Genomic DNA, 24,756 nt, shown 5'->3' on the forward strand with positions numbered 1-24,756 from the left:
AAGCTCAAAGGGCAGAAAAATAACTTCTAGTTTTGCAGTTCTCGCCTGTTCTCACCTGCTGGGAGTGACAAAAGGGCTCATTTAGATAAGCCATGCCCCCTGTAAAGCTGCATGGTTGCAAAGCAACGACAGACGCAACGGGAAAAATCGGACTGCATACTATTAATAATAAAGGATAATGTGCATTGTAAATGTCAGTAATTTATCTTTTTTGACATTAGGACTTTTTGAACAGGATTCTGTGATAACCGTATAGTCCTGGTTTAGACCTCAGTTAGTGGTTAGACCTGGTTTGAGTCAAAGGATTAAAAAAATCCTGTACATTAAACTCTTCAATAAATACTTTTACTTTTGACTTATAACGCACATTTTACGGCTACGGATACTTTATACTTTTACTTACGTAGGAATTTAATCTGATACATTTACTATTACATTAGTAAATCCTTGTTAAGAAGTAGTAACTGGCTAAAATTATTAGCGTCACATTCAATTCAAGAAAAGTAAGGTTTACATGAGCTAAGTCATTCACACCAGTCAATTCAAGCAGTTGAAGCGTTATTCAAATTAACATGCTAACATTACCATCTAAAAAGCCCATTATAGTAATGGGGGTTTTTGGCAAGTGATACGATGCTAACGATTACAATTAAAACGACAGTCCTGAGCTAGCTAATAACAAAAGACACATGAGATAACGTGTAGCCTACGTGTTCTTAGAATGAACACAAAACAACAAACTTTGATGTTTATGGAAACTCACCCCATAAGAAACAGAAAAGATCTCGTTGCCTCCAATGAAATAAGTTGTTCGGGCACACTTTCTCTTTGTTGGGGTCTTCTTTGTGGATGTAACCATCTCCGAAGTTTGCACTATGTGTCTGTTTGCCTCTAAATGTCCAATAATTCGCTTTTTCCGCAGCTAAAGAATCCAGCCGTATGTTGTACTTCAAAACATTTTCGGTGTAACGGCCACGGTTCAGCTCGTCTGCGATATTCTTTGCGGCGTCCATCTTCATTAAATTTTGATATCAGCTAGAGTCGGCCAGAGCGCTGCATAAATAAGTAGCCATGCTTCCCTTGGAGGGCAGCGGCAATAACAAAAGAAACAAAAGCCGGCGTATCCGATTCCAGTATGGAAATACAAACAGACAATGACACGCCCCTACTGCGAGATAGAATCCCAGAAAAACAAGCCGATTTCAACCTCAAAATGTACGCTTTTAAATAAACCAATACTGCTATCTAAAACACGGAGATGCTTCTTCGTGATCTCAACTAACAGATTCTGCAAAAAAACGAAAATCACCAATTTTTAAAAATAAAAACGCTTCTTTCTCAGTTTGCTCAATAGTAGTGCTGCCGACTTGTGTCCCTGGTTTCCGTGACGGGTCACATATGCAGTCATTATGCAAATTTGTTTCAAACCTATGTAGTGATTGGAATTACTGACAACTTGTTTCAGGCAGTTCAGAATTGCCTCTTTAGGAGAAAACATGAATGGCACTATATAGAGAATAGGGAATGATTCAGACAGTGTAAATATGCTTTCCACTGAGGCGAATGAAGTCTGGTTTCATGTTAGTGTCACGTGAACCGCCGCAGTCCGCTCTGGTCCAGAGAGACGATAGCACAGAGTGGATCATATGTGCGAGTCGGTGCAGACCACAATATCGGACCCATTTGAATTCTGCACAGAATGCTGTATTTTAAAGTGATATGGAGGAGATTAGGAGGAGAAACGGATAGAGATTAGGAGGAAACTGCAGCTTCACAGAGCTTAACAGATCTGGCCGATCTGTGATATAAACAAAACGCTATTGGCTATTTTAAAAAAGGGGAGGGGCTGTTCAATATGTCCCGCCCAGTCTTCCTGTTTCAGTTTAAATTACTTCAACACATTGAATAATGCTGTGCGTTTCAAGGCGCTTCAGTGGGCCTTTAAGAGGATTTTTTCAGTATAGTAGAAGTGGGATAAAGTGTGCCAGATGCTTCAGGGTAAGATGTGTCAGTATGGAAAATTCTCATTAGATTCTCACAAATGAAAGTGAGGTGTAGCCAAGTATGGTGTCCCATACTCGGAATCTGTGCTCTGCATTTCACCCATCCAAGTTGAGGATTGAACACACACCGTGAACACACTCCCAGAGCAGTGAGCAGCCATTTTTTGGGGGGTTCAGTGCCTTGCTCCCCCAACCTACATGTCCTGCTGGTACTGAGACCCGAACCCATGACCTTCGGGTTACAAGTCCGACTGTCTAACCATTATGCTGCGTTCACACCAGATGCGACTTGCGCAAAAGTTGGACGCTTGGACATTTAGAGTTTACTCGCTTCATTCGCGCGTGAAATTCACTTCACAACAGATGCAAATTCGTGTCATGAGAGGGGCTCTCCCGGACTCTTCCACTTCTTTCTGCACACTTCCTCTGAATAAACACAACTCGTCAGCGGGGAAATAGTTGTAAATTACAGCGAATAAGCTCAATTGGTCGGCTTTAGCTAGCTTGTAGTCTCAATATGTGTGTGTATATATATATATATATATATATATATATATATATATATATATATATATATATATATATATCTCAAATTAAGACCGTTTTTTACAATTTACCAGATTGTCCGACCTCCTCACTCACTTTCTTTCAAGCAAGATCCTTTTTATTTCTGTTTCTATAAAAGTATGAAGATGTACAGCGACGATGATTTTGTTTTCCATGTTGTTTCGGATTTCTACCTCAGCTCACTACCTCACGTTACTACTAGAGCAAGCTCCTGATTGGTTAACGCGGCGCAAATTTTCGCCAAAGTTCAGATTTTTCAACTTGCTGGTTTCGCGCGAATCACGCGTTACGCACGTCAAATGCCCGAAACGCTCAATTCACACCGCACCATTCGCGCGAATCGCGCCGCAGGATGTCTATTCGCGTCTTTGCATTGACTTAACATGTAAATCGCTTCATTCGTGTCTGGTGTGAACGCACCGTTAGGCCTCAACTGCCCATTAGAAATTCTATTATTTTGATGATTGAAAATTGTTTCACTACATTTACATATTCTGATAAATATTTTTTTCTGGGTGGTTCGAGTAAAATTAATAATGTGTACCAAAATAAGAGTACAGTTATGCATTAAAAATAGTTTAATAGTTCTCACTTAAATTTTTCCTTAGCTTATGTAACAGGGATGGGCTAGTTCAAGACTGGATAAGGACTATTGTTCTCCTCTGAGAAGTGAACTGCTGCTCTATCTGTGTTTATGTAACATTCAACCAAACATGACCTCCCAAGTATCCTTGAAATAGCCCCTCTCCAGCCGCACGTCCGGTTTCACGACACGTAGAACAAGAGGTGCTCTCCGTAACCCTCCTCTTTGTCAGGTATGATTAGAAAATAAATTAGTTGTTGGATTAGTACAGACAAGAGGTTCGTCTGCTGCGGGTCTGGATGCTGAAGTCTGGAACTCTTAATGGAATGCAAATTGATTTCTTCAGTTCTTCAGTCCTTCCTTTCTGGTGAAGAGAAATGCCGTCATGCCTTTGATGAAAAGAATGTTTTCTTGTTTCTTTCATAGTCTGCTTTTTCATCAGAGGCCATGAAAGTAAAAGCTAAATCCTCTTAGTGGGCAATAGTTGTGGCATTGCATTTATTGAGGAGTGACTGAAGGTGGGATGTCAGTAGTGATGTTCACATTAACTTTTTTGTTCACCAACCACTGTGGCTAGTGATTTTCCAAAGTTACTAGCCACTCAGCATTTTCACAGGCCAATATTAATATTATCTCCTAATTCGGCAGCCAGTATATTAGGCTGCTGTTACTTTAAGACCTGATGCACAGATCCATTATACCATTACACACGCTTTTTCTTTTTCAACTGTTTACGTTCACTTAACACATAACTGACTGTGTTTACGTGAATACTCACCAAAACCGGGATTTTGACATTATTTTGTTTGTATTTGACTGTTTAAGTGCAATAAGCAGTGATAAAGAACTCAATTTAGTACTGAGAGGCACAAAAAAACATGATTGCAAAAAAAAAAAAATTATGTAACACTTAATTTTAGCATTTACTCTCTCTTTCGAGTGCCATTGGAAAAGCATGCTGGAAAATAGAAATCCCAGCCCGGAAAATAGAAATCCCAGCCCAGTTTTAGATAAACTTTAGTTCACCAAATTAAAAGAAATGAGTTCATACAACTCAAAACAATGAAATAGTTCTGTTAACTTGAAATATGTCAGTTCTGTGAACTCAATAGAAAAAGTAAGTTCTAAATACTCATAACAGTTCATTTAACTGAACTAATTTGTTGATTTAAGTTTGTCCTACTTAAACCAATGAATCATTTTGAGCGTATTGTAAAGTGTTACTATAAAATTATATGCATTTATTAGTATTAAAAATAATAATTTATATATATATATATATATATATATATATATATATATATATATATATATATATATATATATATATATATTATGTACTCAGTTTAAGACATATTGATTGTGAAATGCTTTTAAAAAATGTCATAACCATTTAAAATGAATTAGTGATGGTAAAAAAGGTGATTCAATGATGATCAATATATTAATTATATTTACAATTGTCATTTCTGCCAATTCGTCACCATTACTGAACTCAAAGCGCAGTGTATTCTGAGATTCTCTACAAAAGATACTTGTAAATATGTGTCAGGAACAAGCATACACATTAAAATCCATCTACACAGGCTGCTCACTAGAAACAAAGAAATGCACTTTCCCTTTGTGCTGTTTTCCTGTTTTTCCCCTCATTGAGCATTTTATTTTATTTTGAGCTTTTTGTTATGTGGAGAATCATAATGGAGAAAACTTGCACATTTGATGAAACATTAGGCCTATCTCTTTTTCCACGGGAAGTCACTTTGCTTGAGTGCTGGCGCTGTTAGCTTGTTCACGGCACTCCCTGGTTAAAATCATTAGCAGCCCATTGACTGGATTTTCTGTCTGCTCCTCTCCCTCCTTCTGAGAGCTTTAACCAGTAGGGAGTGTCATGTTTCATCATTTCAGCCTTTCTGAAAATCAGCTGATTGTCATGGGATTTTCTGTAGACGTCCTCCCAGAAATGGCTTCCATGAAGCAAACTCTACTCCTGAATGTGTAGTTGCTCATTACTTGAACTGAAATTCCCATCTTCCACTTGACATGCAGCATGAGACGTTGTCATTTTTCAGTTCAACTAATATATACACTACTAAGTTTTGGGTCGGTAAGATATTTTTTATGTTTTTGAAAGAAGTCTCTTCTCTGCTCAACAAGACTGCATTTGTTTAATCAAAAATGCAGTAAAAACTGTAATATTGTGAAATATTATTACAATTTAAAATAGCCATTTTCTATGTGAATATATTTTAAAATGTAATTTTTTCCTGTGATCAAAGCTGAATTTTCAGCATCATTACCCCTATCTTTAGTGTCACATGATCCTTCAGAAAGCATTCTGATATGATGATTTGCTGCTCAAGAAACATTTCTGATTATTATCAATGTTGAAAACAGTTGTGGTGCTTCATATTTTTGTGGAAACCGTGATCATTTATTTTCTGGATACTTTGATGAATACAAAGTTCAAAAGAACAGCATTTATTTGATATTGAAATCTTTATCATTACACTATATATATATATATATATATATATATATATATATATATAAAATAAAATAAAAAAATATTCCAATTTCTTCAAGTTGAACTGTTCTTTTAAATTATTTATTAAATAGCATGCTCTATTTTGACAATAAAGTGAATAAAATACAAATGAAAGTGGTTAATCTTATTTGATTATTTTCTCTTTTTAATTATATCTTGATGAACACAAAGCAAACGACAGAATTATTTATAACAAATAGTTTTAAGTCTTGCATCAATGCAAAAACAGCTGCTTCAAATGATAACACTTCAATTAAAACCATCATAGCGCCCAGTCCTTCTCTTTATTAACAAGATAAGACCCCATGTTTGTGATTCTTTTAGTTGTGATTGTCACATAGGCCACAAATAAAAGCTTGAGGGCAGCATGTGGCCCGTGAGCTGTGACTGTATATAAGATATATGCTACAAAAGGTTATACTGAAGGCTCCCAAAGAGATAAAAGACCACGTTCAAGTTGTAGGCTTTGATATGGCCTAAATATCCCAGTCACTCTTAGAAAAAAGGTTCTGTAGAGAACCCTCAATTTTAAAGAACTCTTTAAAGGTGCCCTCGAATGAAAATTTGAATTTATCTTGGCATTGTTAAATAACAAGAGTTCAGTACATGGAAATGACATACAGTGAGTCTCAAACTCCATTGTTTCCTCCTTTTTATATAAATCTCATTTGTTTAAAAGACCTCCGAAGAACAGGCAAATCTCAACATAACACCGACTGTTACGTAACAGTCGGGGTGTACGCCCCCAATATTTGCATATGCCGGCCCACGTTTCCAACATTATAAAAGGCATTAGACAAGGGCAGCCAGTATTAACGTCTGAATCTGTGCACAGGTGAATCAACAGACTAGGTAAGCAAGCAAGAACAATAGTGAAAAATGGCAGATGGAGCAATAATAACTGACATGATCCATGATAACATGATATTTTTAGTGATATTTGTAAACTGTCTTTCTAAATGTTTCTTTAGCATGTTGCTAATGTACTGTTAAATGTGGTTAAAGTTACCATCGGTTATTACTGTATTCACGGAGACAAGAGAGCCGTCACTATTTTCATTTTTAAACACTTGCAGTCTGTATAATGCATAAACACAACTTCATTCTTTATAAATCTCTCCAACAGAGTAGCATTAGCCGTTAGCCACGGAGCACTATCAAACTCATTCAAAATCAGAAGTAAACAATATAACAGTATACAGTACTCACATAATCTGACGCATGCATGAGGAACACTTTGTAAAGATCCATTTTGAGGGTTATATTAGCTGTGTAAACTTTGTTAAGGCACTGTTCAAGGCAAGCGCGAGCTCTGTGGGCGTGGACCACGGGATTTAAAGGGGCCGCAGCATAAAATCGGCGCGTTTATAATGATGCCCCAAAATAGGCAGTTAAAAAAATTTATAAAAAAAAATCTATGGGGTATTTTGATCTGAAACTTCACAGACACATTCAGGGGACACCTTAGACTTATATTACATCTTTTAAAAACATAATCTAGGGCACCTTTAAGCCAAAACATTTCTATATAATGAGAGATGTCTTAAAGTCCCTCTGTAGTCAATCATTTTAGCCCTTAAAACTCATCTTTGATTACCAAAATGACATATTTAAATGTTTTTGTCCTTGAAAAATTCCCTTAAATGCCTTAAAATAGCTTGAATGTAACTCTACACCCTTGCCTCATTTAGTATACGTGGTTCTATGAATGTGCAAATTAGCCCCGCCTCCAATCACTCACACCAGCTCAGAGTTCCACTCTTTGACGCAATTGGTTACAAGGTAGTTTTGACGTAAGAAACACCAGGGATTTCAAACCGCATTTTTGAGACTGTCTTTGGTTCCCTGCTGTTTTAAGGAGAAAATACTGAGCAATGGTGTTGACTTATGAATTTGCACATGGCTTTTCTGAAAGCCCATTAAAAACACCACATATAAACAACATTAAAAACTTGATTTTCACCACCGGGGAACTTTAAAGGATTGCATAATACTTGCACGTTTAACAGGTTATTTCTATTTTCTGATAACGTTTTATAAGCTTTTAAATGATAAAATTTAATAAAATAAAAAATGAATTAAAACAACATTATTTAATTTAATAATTAACTAAATCCATAAAATGATTCCATGATGGAACCCCTAAAAGGTTCTATATGAAGTGCTTCACAGAACCCTTTAAGATTCTTTAGAACCTTTCCTTCTAAGAGTATATGATCTTACTACTATGTTGAAGAGAAATAAATCAGAGCTTGAGATGAGCTGAAGAACTGTACTCTCAGTTAATTTAATCAGATGTTCGGCCCCAGTTTACAACTGACTCTGACATACACTTATGAAAATGGTAGTGGAAAAAAAGAAAAGAAAAGATCAGAACAAAGAGACAACTAAAAACAAATATAAGATGCAAATTTATGCAAATTTTGTACTGAGACAGAATCATTATTTTTCTAAACGGGACCACAGAGGCCCCTAAACCAAATCCATTAAAATGAATTAGCAGCGGTCTTGGCTGCAAAATAAAAATAAAGGAAAAGCATACTTTTACCTCTGTCTTTAGATGTCCAACAAAAGCTGTCATGGTTTTTAAGCTCAGAACAGAAAAGTCATGCTGCGTCTGTCCTGTGTCTCTTAAATTGCACCATGTAGTCAGGCACTGTCTTGGAAAACTGCTCCCAATTACTGGATGGAGAGGCAAAGGCCATGCTGAAACCTCGGTAAAAATGAGGCCCTGATATTACAGCTCCTCGCAGTGACAGAACCTGCAAGCCTAGAAGACATGGAAAAACACTGCTCACTGTCACCCTGGCCTTTAGCTTTCCGCTGTGCTCCGAGGACGTGAAGCGTGTTTTTTTGCTTTAGCATATATTTCTTTGTGCCTTCTTTGTGTATTCACATCCACTGTCAGCACAATTGATATGGTGAAAACATGTTTTTAAACATGAAATAACAGCTCTGAAATATTTGTCTGTACACTTTATCTGGCTTTATCGGTTTATCTTTTTTTTTTTTATGAAATATTGCAATGCATATTATGCATGCACGTCATCATTTTTTTCAATTCATGTTCCTCGTAATCTTGAATCAAAATAACTTCTCGTCCCTCTTGCAGTGACACCTCTTCTCTGATGATGAGGGCGGGGCAACCGGTCACTCACATGAGATCCACCAATAGCAAAACACAACCGTCCAAACAATTCCCAGTGGACAAAGCCAAGCCTCACCCTATATTTGTTCTTGTAACAAACAGAAGCCGTTTCAGATATGCGTCACAATAGGGAAGAAACTTCCATATCAGGCATCCACAGAATCTGCTCACTTTTTCCATGTTTTTGTGTTAAAGGTGCCCTAGATTATGTTTTTAAAAGATGTAATATAAGTCTAAGGTGTCCCCTGAATGTGTCTGTGAAGTTTCAGCTCAAAATACCCCATAGATTTTTTTTTTATTAATTTTTTTAACTGCCTATTTTGGGGCATGATTATAAACACGCCGATTTTATGCTGCGGCCCCTTTAAATCCCATGCTCTCCGCCCACAGAGCTCGCGCTTTGCCTTGAACAGTGCCTTAACAAAGTTTACACAGCTAATATAACCCTCAAAATGGATCTTTACAAAGTGTTCGTCATGCATGCGTCAGATTATGTGAGTACTGTATACTGTTATATTGTTTACTTCTGATTTTGAATGAGTTTGATAGTGCTCCGTGGCTAACGGCTAATGCTACACTGTTGGAGAGATTTATAAAGAATGAAGTTGTGTTTATGCATTATACAGACTGCAAGTGTTTAATAATGAAAATAGCGACGGCTCTCTTGTCTCCGTGAATACAGTTATAACCGATGGTAACTTTAACCACATTTAACAGTACATTAGCAAAATGCTAACGAAACATTTAGAAAGACAGTTTACAAATCACACAAAATATTATGTTATCATGGATCATGTCAGTTATTATTGCTCCATCTGCCATTTTTCGCTATAGTTCTTGCTTGCTTACCTAGTCTGATGATTTGGTTGTGCACATCCAGACGTTAACTGGCTGCCCTTGTCTAATGCCTTTTATAATGTTGGAAACATGGGCTGGCATATGCAAATATTGGGGGCGTACACCCCGACTGTTACGTAACAGTCGGTGTTATGTTGAGATTCGCCTGTTCTTTGGAGGTCTTTTAAACAAATGAGATTTATATAAAAAGGAGGAAACAATGGAGTTTGAGACTCACTGTATGTCATTTCCATGTACTGAACTCTTGTTATTTAACTATGCCAAGATAAATTCAATTTTTCATTCGAGGGCACCTTTAATGTAAATGGAATTTTGTGAAATGGATGAAGACATGATAAACAAAGCCTTAGTATAGCAGAAAGTATGATTGAATTAGCATTACCCAGAATAGTTAAAGGGATTTTTCCCCCAAAATGAAAATTCTGTCATTATTTACTCACCTCCATGCCCTTCCAAGCCCAAAAGACCTTTATTCTTTCATGAAACACAAAAGGGTTTTGAAGAATTGGTCACTCAACAAATGGGGACTGAGACTTTTAGTTCACCCAAATATGATAATTTTCTCAATTACTCACACTAATGTTGTTCCAAACCCATTAAGGCATTAATTCATCTTCGAAACACCAATGAAGTTATTTTATATGAAACCTTAATGATTTCTGTTCCTCAAATGAAAGTCCATGCAACAAAACTTTGATGCTTTATAAAAGCACTTTATATGATGAACAGATTTAATTTAGACTAATTTACATATAAACATAGAGCACATCAAATATGGTAAACGGAAGGTCGTGATGTAAGAATAAACCTCACGCATCAACAAGTATGTTGCTGCTCAATTCATATGGATTTGTTTTACTATGTCTTCATTTAACTTTTTAAAGCATCAAAGTTTTGGTTACCTTCAGTGCATCTTCTAGGTTTCATTGAAAATATTTTCCTTTGTGTTTTGGAGATGAACAAAAGGTATTCATGTTTGTAATGACATGAGGATAAGTAATTTGGTCATAATTTTGTTGTAGTAAATTTATGTGAACTAACCCTTTAAAGGATTAGTTCACTTTCAAATGAAAATTAGCCCAAGCTTTACTCACCCTCAAGCCATCCTAGGTGTATATGACTTTATTCTTTCTGAGCTTTATAAAGGCAGTAAGACGTTACCAAATGAGTATGAGCTGAAGAAAGTGCTTCCATCCACATCCATTCATCATAAACGTGTACTCCACAAGGCTCTAAGTTTAATAAAGTCCTTCTGAAGTGAAGCGATGTGTTTGTGTAAAAAAATATCCATATTTAACAAGTTATGAAGTAAAATATCTAGCTTCTGCCAGACCGAATTTTGATTTCAAATTACGGAAAAAACGGAACTGGCGTCGTGTCGGTTAAGCTTTTTCCATAAGTTGAATAGGGAAGGCGTGGGACGTAGCATAAGCTTTTTGAACTGCGAGGGTTTTACACTTTCTTCGTAAGTTGAATATGGAAGGCGATCTGGCGGAAGCTAGATATTTTACTTCATAACTTGTTAAATATGGATATTTTTTTACACAAACACATTGCTTATTATATATTTTTATTAATATTTCTCCAATTTTGTTCTTCAGAAAGAAGAAAGTCATATACACCTAGGATGGCTTTAGGGTGAGTAAAGCTTGGGCTAATTTTCATTTGAAAGTGAACTAATCCTTTAAGTTGCAAAAAGCATGCTAAAGCACCATAAGTGTTTCACGAAAACGTTCCATACAACTCAGGCACTATATTCCAAGTCTTCTGAAGTCACATGATAGCACTGTGTAAGAAACAAATTGAAATTTGAATCGTTTATAACTTGTGACTTGAGTCATCACGTTGAATTCAGGAACCAAATCAGTATGATTTGAACTACTGCCAGATCAACTGATTTACTGAACAAATCCAAATTAAAAGAACGAATGTCCACAAATCTGACCTCTCTTCTTCTTTCATGAGGTGGATGTCAAGATTTTCTGTAAATAAACACTTAAATTTGTAGCACAGGGACTACATTTATGCTACTTTTATGTCCTTTTTGAAGCATGCAGTGTAAAAAATGACCGTGATTTTAACAGTAAAAGACTGTAAAAATGCTGCAGGTGAAAAACTGTTAATTGGTTTACAGAAAGTTTCCGTACTATATACGGTGAATAACTGTAATAGATCTGACGGTACATTTAATGTAATTTTACGGTAAAATACCGTAAATTGACATTCCCACAATTCCCTGCGTGACACTTCACATTTGATATATTTTCGTTGAAATAACTCTGTTTCTTCTTAGTTTTTCTCATTTTTTTCTAATCAGTTATGTACATTAGGGTTTTATGTTACATCTATAGTTGTTAAATTAATGTTTATTGCATTTTTAAAATGTCATGTGTGTTACCATGATGGTGTTTAGTGTGTGTGTGAATGACACTGTGTGCACCTTCTCTATGTTAGTATTGTCCTTCTCAGCTTGTGGAAAAGCTGCTTGTGATGAACTTTGATTCATCATGTGACTCTTATCACCACTGTGTTTGGTGATTGTCAGTGTATTATAAAGGTGCAAAACAGATATTAGTATTTCATTAGGTTGCTAAATTAACATTAATATCAGTTAATGAAATATGTTATTTTACCGTAAATTTAACAGATTTTTTTTTTTACGTTGCTACCGTATTTTTTACGGTAAAGTTCTGGCAACCACAGCTGCCGGTTTTTTACCGTAAATTTTACTGGGATTTTTTTTACAGTGTGGAAAAGAGTGACCTGTATCATTTTTAACAATCCTCCTTTTGAGTTCCATGCAAGACAAATCAGATGGTTTTGGAAAATTGTCTACTTTTACTAGTGTTGTCAAAAGTAACGACCGATACCAAGCCGGTACTGAAATTTTAAAAATGAGAGCGCTTTTGAGCGGCTTCTTAAACAACTCTGATTGGCCATTGTGTTCACGAGCTCAACAGATATGTCTGATCAATGCTTCAAAAACATGTAAATAGATGCTTTTCACAGAGCGCTTACACAGATACACACTGGAGCGTTTGAAAGCAAGCCATCTATCCAGCGGACGATCCATCGATAGACGCATGCTTTCAAACATTCCCATGCGTTAATCATTGTAGCCAATCACAGACATATATTTTGAGCGTGTGAACACAATGGCCAATCAGAGGTGTTTACGAATCTGCTCAACATGGCTCAAAGCATCACATTTTTAAAATGTCAGTACCGACTTAGTATCACGGTCAGTACTTTTGACAACACTAACTTTGGCCCAACCAAGCTAAAAAGCTTGTCGGATGTGACCTTCAAGGATTAGTCCTTTAGTTCTTTCTTCAGTCGAAAAGAAATTACGTTTTTTGATGAAAACATTCCAAAAAATAAATATATTCCAAAATATATGTCTGTCTGATTATTCTCCTTATAGTGGACTTCAGTGGCCTCCAGACGGTTGAAGGTCAAAATTACAGTTTCAGTGCAGCTTCAAAGGTCACCTTCCCTATTCAACTTACGGAACGAACGCAGCGCCAGTTCCGTTTTTTCCGTAAGTAGAATAGGGAAGGCGTAGGACATACAGCGTAAGCTTTTTGAAGAATACGGAAAGCGGAAGCATGTGCAATGCGATCATTTCTGTTTATAAAGCATCCGATCATTTCGTTAGGTAAGTCCCATTTTCCTCGTCTGGTATTGTTTTAAAAAAAAAATGTACCTTCAACCGTTTGGAGGCCATTGAAGTCCACTATAAGGAGAATAATCCTGGAATGTTTTCATCAAAAACCTTCAATTTCTTTACAACTGAAGAAAGAAAGACATGAACATCTTGGATGACATAGGGGTGAGTAAATTATCAGGAAAATTGTGGATTAATCCTTTGATATTGAATAGTAAGGCTTTCTGGAAAGTGCGGAAAACCAGTTTTCAGTTACAGCTGTGAAAGGAAAGCGAAGGCAAAATCTGTTCAGATCTATGTACTTTTATCAGTTATGCATATTTGCACATTAAAACTGTGGGCTGCAAATGAGCAAACCAGCATTTAATTTATCACATTACCAAGGCTGTTTAATAAATCTCTATGGCTTCATGGGAGTTTTGCACTGGGTTTTATTAATATTATTAATTAAAGGTTGGAAAAATCAGCCGACGGTCTTGGCCATGTAAAAAAACGTACTCATACTAATAATAAACCAAAAATAGATGTCCGCATGACTGTGCCTGGTGCGATATAAAAATAACTGTTTAAAGAATCATATTTTTTGGTACCATTAGCTCAAACTCTGGCAAATTAATCAAGAAAATATATTACGCTGCAAGTTTTGACAGAAGAAACTGGAGATGAGTTTTCTGTCTTCTCTTGCACCGAGAGGTTGTTTAGAGTTTCGTTTGATAAAACTAATCCTCAGTCAATGTCAAATGAATTCAGGTTCCAGCAATTTGATCATAAACAGCTAACAAACGTCTGCTCGAGACGCACTCCCGCTATCTCTAAGGTTCAGTTCTTCTTCTGTCACTCAGAATAGATTTCATATCTGTGCTGCTGCTGTTGTTGTTTTGTTTTTTTTCTCTCTCTCTTATGTGCCTCGTTGCAGTTTGTCACACACACCTTTCCATTCGCGGCAAAGCCTGTATGAATAACTGCACCTGCCGACTCCCACACCAAATTTTGCCAGGCAATAAAACAGAGTCAGCTCCAATAAAATGGAATTGTTGTGTGTGTTTGGATCACTGTTCGCCTTCTGTGGCCACTGAATTATTGAACACCTGTGTGTTCACTGAAAATGTCAGCTGTTCTTTTTTACCAAGGCAGACAGAGTCGGAGAGACAGAGGAAGCTATGCATAAACCATAAACCTCAATGGAAATAACATGGCAACTCAAAATCTATCATCTTAATTGATTCACTACATGAATGATTGAAGTTGAAAATAATGAAAAAAAGGTGATGCGATGGCCGATGTTCAACATGGTTGCTTTTCTTTTGGGTCTTGTTAGCATTGCTAGCTACACACTGTCAGGTCCTTCAACGTAGCTAGATAAAAATAATGACGCTACTAACTTCAGTTTTCATAATAATGTAGCTTGTCCAGTGACAAGCTACATTTTCTGACAAGTAGCGACGTTGCATGATACATACTGTGACACTGGATTGCACTACGCCTGCGGCTTTAGCTGAGAGAATGTAACAAAATTCCTCCTAAAATATCCTCTCTCTCATATGAATCATTGTGAAGGGTGATTCGTTTTACGTAATTGTGTCATTAGGTTGGTTCATGCAAATGAAAAATGGTTCAAAAATGACTGTTACTCATTGCAGCCCTGAAGACGATGTGTTGTACTTCATTTTGCATCTTCTTTTTTAGTGTAATATTTAGTTAAAGTTGTAGTTGTGTTTAGTTTAGTTTAGTTCTGTATTGTTTTTGTGCCAGATAAATTATGCTCTGGTTATGAAACATATTTGGCAAGTTGCCACAAAAGCTGTATCTCGATAAAAAATTAAGGTCAGAATCAAAGTTTGTTACGAATGCTGTCCTGTTGTTAGTGCTGTGATTTTACTGAAAAAGTTTATTATAGGCTATATACAGTAGGTTCAATTCCAACTTGCCTCATAATGTGACAACATGCCAATATCAGTGTTATTGTAGTATTATTTATATACTATTATAATATTTATTAATATTTTGAAAGAGCTTTTTTTATATTGTCGGTTTTTGTTCAAAGTTTTAATAACTTTTTATTTGTGTGTGTGTGTGTGTATATATATATATATATATATATATATATATATATATATATATATATATATATATATATATATATATATATTCACAGTATATATTAGTGCTGTCAAATTGATTAATCATGATTAATCGCATCTAACATAAGTTTGTGTGTGTATATATTATTAAATTTATATTATATATATGTGTGTGTGTGTGTGTGTGTATTATATAAATGTAATAATATATACACACATTATGTAAACAAACTTTTTTGTTAGATGCGATTAATCATGATTATTTTCAGCACTTATTTACATATATATAAATGTGTGTGTGTATATAAATATATTAGTATATACCCATTAGTGCTGTCAAATTGATTAACCGTGATTAATATTATATATATATGTATATAATATATATTAGTGCTATATATATACATATATATATATATATATATATATATATATATATATATATATATATATATATATATATATATATATACTAAAGCACTAAAAAAATTTGTTTTGTTTTTAATATTTGATATGAGGAAAATATTTTAGAATTTTTCAAATATTTTAAATATGAGGGAAGAACAAAACACTACACTTGGTTAAGGTATTTATCTGACAAAATTATTGGCAAAAAAAAAATTGTCAAATTACATCTACAGGTTTTATTTTGCTATGCAAAAAAATGCATAGAAAAACAAAAAGAACTCACAGGAAAAATCATACACTGAATACAACATAATCAGTTATTAATATTTTTTTGGCTGTCTCTTGTTTTTGCACACCCTGGCCAAAAATTATGTCACTCAATTTGGCTTATCACAAATAAAACAAACGACAGTCTTTACAATATTTGAATAAATGGTGATGATGTCAATTAAACTGATGGATGTCAATTAAACGGATGGATGGATGGATGGATGGATGGATGGATGGATGGATGGATGGATGGATGGATGGATGGAGTTTAACTCCTAGTTTGGAGTAGCATCCCAGATAAGCATTTCTTTACTACTATAATGCTGATGTGAGAGATAAACAGGGAATGATTTTAGTGCTGGATAAAAATCACTTCATCCAATTATCTGCTTTGGCTGTTTGGGATGCGTGAAAGCTTCCATGTCCCAGTGGCAGCCAGTGATAGGCTAAAACCTGTCAGGCTTTGCATTTGTGGATCTCTCACAGTAGATCTCTGGCTGTTAGACGGCGTCTGCGCGCCAGCCGACGGTTCCACAAGTTTGCAGAATTGCTTTCCACAGCATGTGTGGGTAGAAAACCGTCACGTTTCACAGATATATTCATAGCTGTCTTTTTTTACAGCAGTCTATTTATATCACAGATTTTTCGGTTGTTCTGGGGTTTACGTTAATTGCTTTCCCTTTAACTCTGTCTTTGTTCACACTAACTGTGGTTTGATTAATTATCTCTCCTCACACATCACCAGGTATGATCATTCCTTATGTGTCAATCAGTTACGGATGAGCTTCCTCAGTGATCACGCTCATCTGGAGGTTATTTTTAGCTTCTTCACTGTGAGGATTGAGAGAGCCTGTATTGATACTGAGATGCAGGGAGAACCACTTGCATTTACACTTTAACCTTTACACTCTTAAAAATAAAGTTTCCAAAAGTTTTGCAGCAGTGCCATAAAGAACCATTTTAGGTTCCCCCCAAAAAACTTTTTTTTTCTTAATATGAAGAACATTTTAAAAATCTAAAGACCCCTTTTTCCACTAAACAGAACCTTTTGTGGATGTTAAAGGTTCTTCATGGAACCATCAATGCCAAATAAAACCTTTACTTTTAAAGGGTTAGTTCACCCAAAAATGAAATTTCTGTCATGTCGTTCCAAACCTGTAAGACCTTCGTTTGTCTTCGGAACACAAATTAAGATATTTTTGATGAAATCTGAGGGTATTTAATCCACACATAGGCAGCAACGACACTGCACCTTTTGAGGTCCAGAAAGGTACTAAACATGTTGTTAAACCCGTCAACATGACTACAGTGGTTCAACCTGAATATTATGAAGCGACAAGAATACTTTTTGTGTGCAAAAACAGTACTGGCCAATACTGAGCCCACGTTCAGACAGAAACACTGAAGTTCTGTGACAAAAATAGCATAGCAGTATGACAATGGACAGACGAATTTGATGAATAAAGTCTTTATTTTTGTTTTGTTTTTGCACACAAAAAGTATTCTTGTCGCTTCATAATAAAATGCATTGGAGCTGTCAATCAAACAGTGCAACTTTATCAGTGACTGAGTTCTGGAAAAAAGCCCTTTATAATAAACAAATCTCTTATTTACATTGTGTTTGCAATGTAAGTTATGATGAAAGCATTCATTAGTGTGCAGAAATCGAGTTGCAATGATTCCTTGCATGCATGCGCTCAACAACATGTCTGTGATCGGCTACACAATGTTCATCACTGCAACCTTCCATGACACAATCTAAATATAATGCCATAGATCTGAATGGAATCCTATAATCAACACTTTTCACGATTAGTTAACCTTGAGAGCTGTATTAGTAAAAACATGCTAAAAGTTTTCAAGAGATTTCCACTGTTCCACATATAATGCTTAGCTATTTTATATGCAAAGATGTCAGCCAATCACAGCAGTGGGTGTTTACACTGAAGTCTCACAGTAGACACACCCCTTAAAACAGAGCGTTCAAATAAGAGGGCTGAAATCAGTGTAGGAAAAATGCCTTTTATTTCTAAATTATGACAATTTTTGAAGTAAAAAGCATATTAACATTATAAGTGCACCCCAGGAAACATTATAAAACAATGCAGTTCATGACCCCTTTAATAACTAGTTGAATAAGGCACCAGAAATCACACAGAAATTAATCTGTTACACTTTATTTCGGTGGTCCAAGTAACTTTGCAACTACTGTACATGTCAACTTATTCTACTAACCCAGATCTCTCCCTTAACAGTCTACTTACATTCTACTAAAACTCTAATGAGAGATAGTTGACATGTAGTAGAGATGACATGTTGTAACTGTAGAGAGTTAGCTGATATGTAACAAAAGTTACTTATTGTTTGTAGAATGTCTACTGTGGACCATAGAAATAAAGTGTAACCATCCGTTATAAATTAGATAAATGCATTAAATATATTTTCAATGAATATCATTGATTAACTACAGTAAAATCAATTGATTATTTCTATAAATTCAGTATTTGACAAACCCAAGAGGATTTGCACATCTTTAAAGTTTAGATGCTGCTAATACATTAATAATGTACGTTTTTGAGTCAAAGCAAACATATGCATATGCATAGACACAATGTAAAATGTATGATCATTTGTTTCTTTTGTACCATCCTCTCAATCTCAGATTGTGAGGACTGTAACCGTGGGAAGCGTAGAATTGCAAAAAAGAAAAAAGAAAAAGCCTTCAGTCAAAAACACTAAGCGTCTTGGAGCTGTTTGACTCTTAGGGTGCTTCTCTGATGCATTATTATGTCAGTTTACATCCCAATGGGCGCCAGGCCTGCTGACTGCAAATCCAATATCGGCAAAGTGAATCTGATGTAGCCTCGCAACTCCCCGTTGATTTGCACTGGAATCCCAGCAGCTGCTTTGCTGCAGTTGCCTGTCAGCCATTTTGTTTCACTTCATTGCTCTATAAGGAGTCCAAACCCTTGGCTTTTTTCCTCCGTTTTCTGCAGTCTTGCTTACATACAACATGCACAATAAAAAAGGAATCATGCTTGACTTTGGTTTTCTCCCTGGAGAGCGCTGTGTAAGTGAAAACTTTGAAGTTTCTTGTTCTTTGTTAATCCAGCTACTCCCCTGAGACGAGGCTTTACTGCATGTGTGTGTGAGAGAGAGTGTTTGTTGACTGGCAGCTCCCTGAACGAGTTTGATCTATGTATTAGCTTGACCTCACATACACTGTTGTATAACTTATTTGTGCAGAAATATCTGCAGTACAACAACTAAACTAACATTAATGGCATGGTTCAGCCAAAAATGAGCGTTCTGTCATCATTTACTCATCCTTGTGTCCTTCCAAACCTGTATGACTTACTTTCTTCTGTGGAACACATCAGTGGCGCCTGCAGCCGTACGCAATGTGCATACCATGAGAGGGCGCTAATCATTTTTAAATTGATTATTAATCCATCTATGAACACTTAGTGAGAAAGCAAGAGAGAATGAGAATAAAGGTGTGCGTTTGTGTGTTGTAAAGCCAAGTGTGTGTATGTGCGTGCATGGGTGGAGGATGGAGGAAAAGAAATCTGATTGGCTAGTTTAGTTTTGTTTAATTGCCGCTTTTTCCACACACGAAAAATTGAAATTACAGATAGTTAATGTTTAAAACTAAGCTCAAAATGAGTAAACACTCTCTAAAACAGCTAAACTTGATTGAAACATTTGCGAGAAATGAATATTCTTAAATCTTTTCTCTGATTATTTTTATCAAGAGTGTCGAAAACAGTGCCATCTTGTGGCAGGTCAAATTTATTGCAGCCATAACCACGAGTGCACAGCTCCGTCGTTTTATACATTAAAGGATTAGTTCACTTTCAAATGAAAATTAGCCCAAGCTTTACTCACCCTCAAGCCATCCTAGGTTTTGACTTTCTTATTTCTGATGAAAAATCGGAAAATATTTATAAATATCCTGATGCATCCGAGCTTTATAATGGCAGTGAGCGATACCAAAGAGTATGAGCTGAAGAAAGTCTCCATCCACATCCATCCATCATAAACATACTCCATACAGCTCCGGGAGGGTTAATAAAGGCCTTCTGAAGTGAAGCGATGAGTTTTTGAAAAAAAAAAAAAAAAATTCATATTTAACAAGTTATGTAAGTAAAATATCTAGCTTCCACCAGACCGCCTCCCATATTCAAATTACGGAAAAACTAGAACTGGCGTCACATCAGTCAAGCTTTTTCCATAAGTTGAATAGGGAAGGCGTAGGACGTAGCGTAAGCTTTTTGAACTGCGAGAGATTTACATTTTATTCGTACGTTGAATATGGAAGGCAGTCTGGCAGAAGCTAGATATTTTACTTCATAACTTGTTAAATATGGATATTTTTTTACACAACTGCATCACTTCGCTTCAGAAGGCCTTTATTAACACTCTGGAGCCGTGTGGAGTATGTTTATGATGGATGGATGTGGATGGAAGCACTTTCTTCAGCTCATACTCATTGGTCCCGGTCAATACCATTATAAAGCTCGGCTGCGTCAGGATATTTATTAATATTTCTCTGATTGTGTTTATCAGAAAGAAGAAAGTCATATACACCTAGGATCGCTTGAGGGTGAGTAAAGCTTGGGCTAATTTTCATTTAAAAGTGAACTAATCCTTTAAGCAAAAATAAAATCCTGACAACGCTAAATGTTTAGTTTTCTGATATAATATAATTAATTAAAATATATTAAAGTGTGGCAATAAATTAAATGTAACAACAACAATAATTTTAATAATACCAACAGAGTTGTTTGAGGCAAGTAAATGGTGCTCAAATTATTTTATGGTTTTTATATAGTGTATATGGCAGAATATATGATAATATATAGGCTAATATATATAAAATATGTTAGTAAATGGACTTCCATAAACCCATAGTGGTCTGGGTTCAAACATTCCAACATGCAAAGAAAAGCCCAAAGTATACTGCCCTTTTTATGCGTACGCAAGCGTACAGTGCGGGTGACGTGAATTTCATCAGAAGAGTATGCACGTACGTTGATTCACAAGGCAGTCAAAGAAAAACTGCACAAACAGAAAAGTAATGCGTTTCAATATTGTATTACTCCCTAAAAAAGTAACTAATTGCATTACTTAGTTACTTTTTATGGGAAGTCATTTTTTACATTACTTTTGCATTACTTTTTCCCATCTGGGCTGGGCTTGCTTGCTCAAAAAAAAAAAAAAAAAAAGTGACAAATGTAAAGGCCCTTTTCACACCCTAAGTGAAATGAATAAGCCCTCAGGCTGAAGGAAATGCAAATTCACGCCTGTACAGTAGAGGGCGCAGCTCAAACAAGAAAGTTCAGCACTCTTCAACAAAATAAAAACAAAAAATGAAACAAATGTGATGTTTATCTAAAATCATTTTTGCTTATTAGTTTGGTTGAATTAGGACTGGGGTTGGATTTCTCTCAGGATGGCGACAGGAGAGCTGTCACTCAATAAATGGGAAATCAAAGTAACTTGTGTTACTTATTTGAAAAAGTAACTCAGATACTGTGTTGTAAATTTAAAAGTAATGCGTTAATTTATTAGTTACATAGAAAAAGTAATCTGATTACATAACTCGTGTTACTTGTAATGCATTACCCCCAACACTGCTTATTTCATTTTTTATTTTTTTTACATGAAACATTCAAAAAGCAATGTATTGTCATTTTGCTGAAATGTCGTCACAGGCACATTTTTCTTATTAGCCTGGTTGTGCAACTGACATGAGAAACAGACTAGAATTGAAGTCATTTTTCATTAATAATCTCCCCCTCCTTTGAGCTATAAACTCCAGAACTGCCAGATTAATGAGTTCAACTCGAGAATCAAATGAGTGAACGCTGTTGTTGTTTTGAGTCTGTTCTTTTTAATGAATTGGTTGATACAGTTCACAAAACCGATTTGAATAATTGGTTCGTGAATCAGACTGATCCAGTTCTCAAGTTCATAACTCAATGACTCAAAGATCCAGTTTTAGTGTTGAACAGCTCACTGAAAGAGGAAGATAAAAACAACTTATATCTCATAACAAAGGTCAATAACGACTTAAATTTCTGTCTGATCATCACACAAAACTATTGTATGACTTCGGAAGACTTTAAATATAGCAGCTTTTTTTTATGGAACGCATTTTGGTTATTCGTGGTCAATGAACTGTTGTTTTATGAAAAATAATACAGCAAATAATGATTCATTTGGGTGAGCTTACATTTAAAATGATTGTTCTCTATTTTCTTTTTTTATACTCCTAGGACGAAGAGAATGAGCCACTGTTACCGTGTTGAGTATCGTCACATGGAGAGGACCCTGTCCCAGGAAGAAGTGCGCATTATCCACTCAGCCATTGAGCAGGCAGCCGAAAAAGAGCTCGGAGTCCAGGGAAGATACTGAACATTCACAAAAAAAAACACATGACGATGTTCCAGATTCACAGATGTAGTCGTATCTCTCTGTGGAAACTCTTTTTAAAGCAGCTACAACTGCACATAGTTGGAGACTTGAACCAAAATGTCATTATTTACTCGCCATCTTGTTCTTCTAAACCTTTAAGCAGAATGTTGAAAAACCTTTATGCAGCTTTTTTTCCAAATAACAACATTACTAATGGCATAGTTCAGTCAAAAATGAAAGTTCTATCATCATTTACTCACCCTTATGTCGTTTGAATCTGTTTTTTTGGAACATAAAATAAGATATTTTGAAGAATGTTGGTAACCAAACAGTTTTTGTCACCATTGACTTTCATTTTATGTTTTGTATGAACATACAACAGTAGTTGTATGACTACTTTTTGATACTTTTCCCCAGCTTTAATGGTACATTGTTGAAGCTTGACAGATTTGGCCACTATAAACTATAACTGTGTGGAAACTGGAAGGTAAAAAAACAGAATACAGGTTTGAAATGACAAGAGGGGGAGTAAATAATGACAGAATTGTCATTTGGAGGCAAACTTTCCTTTATCATTTGCAAGATTTGACCTTGAAATGACCTTTTGGGTCATAATAACCTCTCTAGACCTGACTGCACTCACTTCCACACCGCAGGCTGTCTCTAGCTTTATAATGGTACAAACAGCCAGATTTAACACAAATGTCAAAGAGGCCTTTTACACACCTGGATCCATGCCAGCCTGATGATCAGCAGGAAACAAGAGTTCTTATTTCTAGATTTGTGTTTTCTTAAGAAAGATATGAGAGAGCCTATAATGAGCTGCTGCCCAGAAATTAGCAAGATAATGAAACGCTTTCTCAAAGTCACTCCACAGTAAAATGGCAAATGGGAGACTAACAGATCATCATTTGTAGTAGAAAATAAAACTGTTGTTCAGGTGTAATTATGTCGATGTGCCCTTTATTGTATACTCCAATAGCCATACTAATGCTGCAGACTGGGAGTACCTGGAATTATTTTCAATTTAATATCCCATAAGTTGTGGTTTTGTGTGTGTATGGAAAAAAGGAGTCACTCCTACTTCATCAGACTCATGATTGTTGAGTGAAATTCTGACTATAGCAACATGTTGGCGTGTCACAGCTGTAAACATAATAAATGCATTGTAAAAAGGAATTGTTGGTTTAATTTAAAGTAAGTTACCTGGTTGCCTCAACATTTTGAGTTCATTGAAAATCAAAAATTTGAGTTAATACAATGAAGGTGATTGGTTTAGAAACATAAACGCAAAATATTATGTAATCTGAACCACATTAATTATCTAAGTTGATTTGACAAAAGAAAAAAAATGACAAATCATGAACATTTTACATTGCACGGATGTAAGCATGAGAGTGATTTGTGAGCTTCAGCGGATACAGACTATTTGACATCATTGTCCAGATTTTGAACTTTGGAATTAAATTATTAAAATGGTACCATTCATAAGTTTGGGTTCAGAAAGACTTTTATTTTTGGAATTATTCAGCAGTGATGCATTAAATGAATCAAAAATGGCAGTAAAGACATTTTTATCGTTACAAAAGATTTCTAATTCAAATAAAATGCTGGAACAACTAATTGACCCTTCGCCGGGAGTTTGATTGACAGGCGATCTAACCAATCATAACGCCGAATCCGCCATTTTGTCCAGCAAAGCAGTCAGGAGTTAGAAGATTAACCTCGGTGGACTTGAACTTGAAAAATGGTGTGTACTGACGTCTTTCTGCATTTTAAACCACATTCCTTCTGATGTTCATTCATGTTTATTTGATTATATAAATGAACAAGTAGGAAGAGATGATCGGTTCACAAGCCAATTGAGCTGAGGCGCTACAGCAATCTGTCACACATTAAAGAGCCACAAAACTGTTTTTATTGTTAAAATTTCTTAAAAAATTACACAATTTGAAAGCTGGGACTTTGTTTAATATCATAAGTAACCTGCTCTGTCTTGTCTGTTGACGTGTTCACTCTGTGTGGTGTGACAGTGCCATGGCTTGTCGGACAAAGCAACAGTAACTAAGGGGGGCGGGTCTTTGCGAAGGTTCAATTGGTTTAAAATTGGGAAAGGAGTATGACAAGGCTCTATATTGGCCCCCCTACCTATTTAACTTATACGCAGAGTACATCATGCGAAATACTGCCAGGCTGGATGAATCAC

At 35.8% G+C, this 24,756-nt stretch overlaps 1 protein-coding gene across 1 annotated transcript in view; it reads left to right on the top strand.

The window, feature by feature from the left end:
- fars2 (phenylalanyl-tRNA synthetase 2, mitochondrial) overlaps positions 1 to 23,729 on the top strand; it is a 191,258-nt gene extending 167,529 nt beyond the window's left edge. Inside the window, 1 exon segment of the mRNA XM_048175314.1 lies at positions 22,412 to 23,729. Within this exon segment, the coding sequence (XP_048031271.1) occupies positions 22,412 to 22,550 (139 nt within the window). The 3' untranslated portion in view covers positions 22,551 to 23,729.
- Positions 23,730 to 24,756: the final 1,027 nt, after the last annotated feature.

Source organism: Megalobrama amblycephala, linkage group LG22, assembly GCF_018812025.1.
Source record: "Megalobrama amblycephala isolate DHTTF-2021 linkage group LG22, ASM1881202v1, whole genome shotgun sequence".
Taxonomy (NCBI): Eukaryota; Metazoa; Chordata; class Actinopteri; order Cypriniformes; family Xenocyprididae; genus Megalobrama; species Megalobrama amblycephala.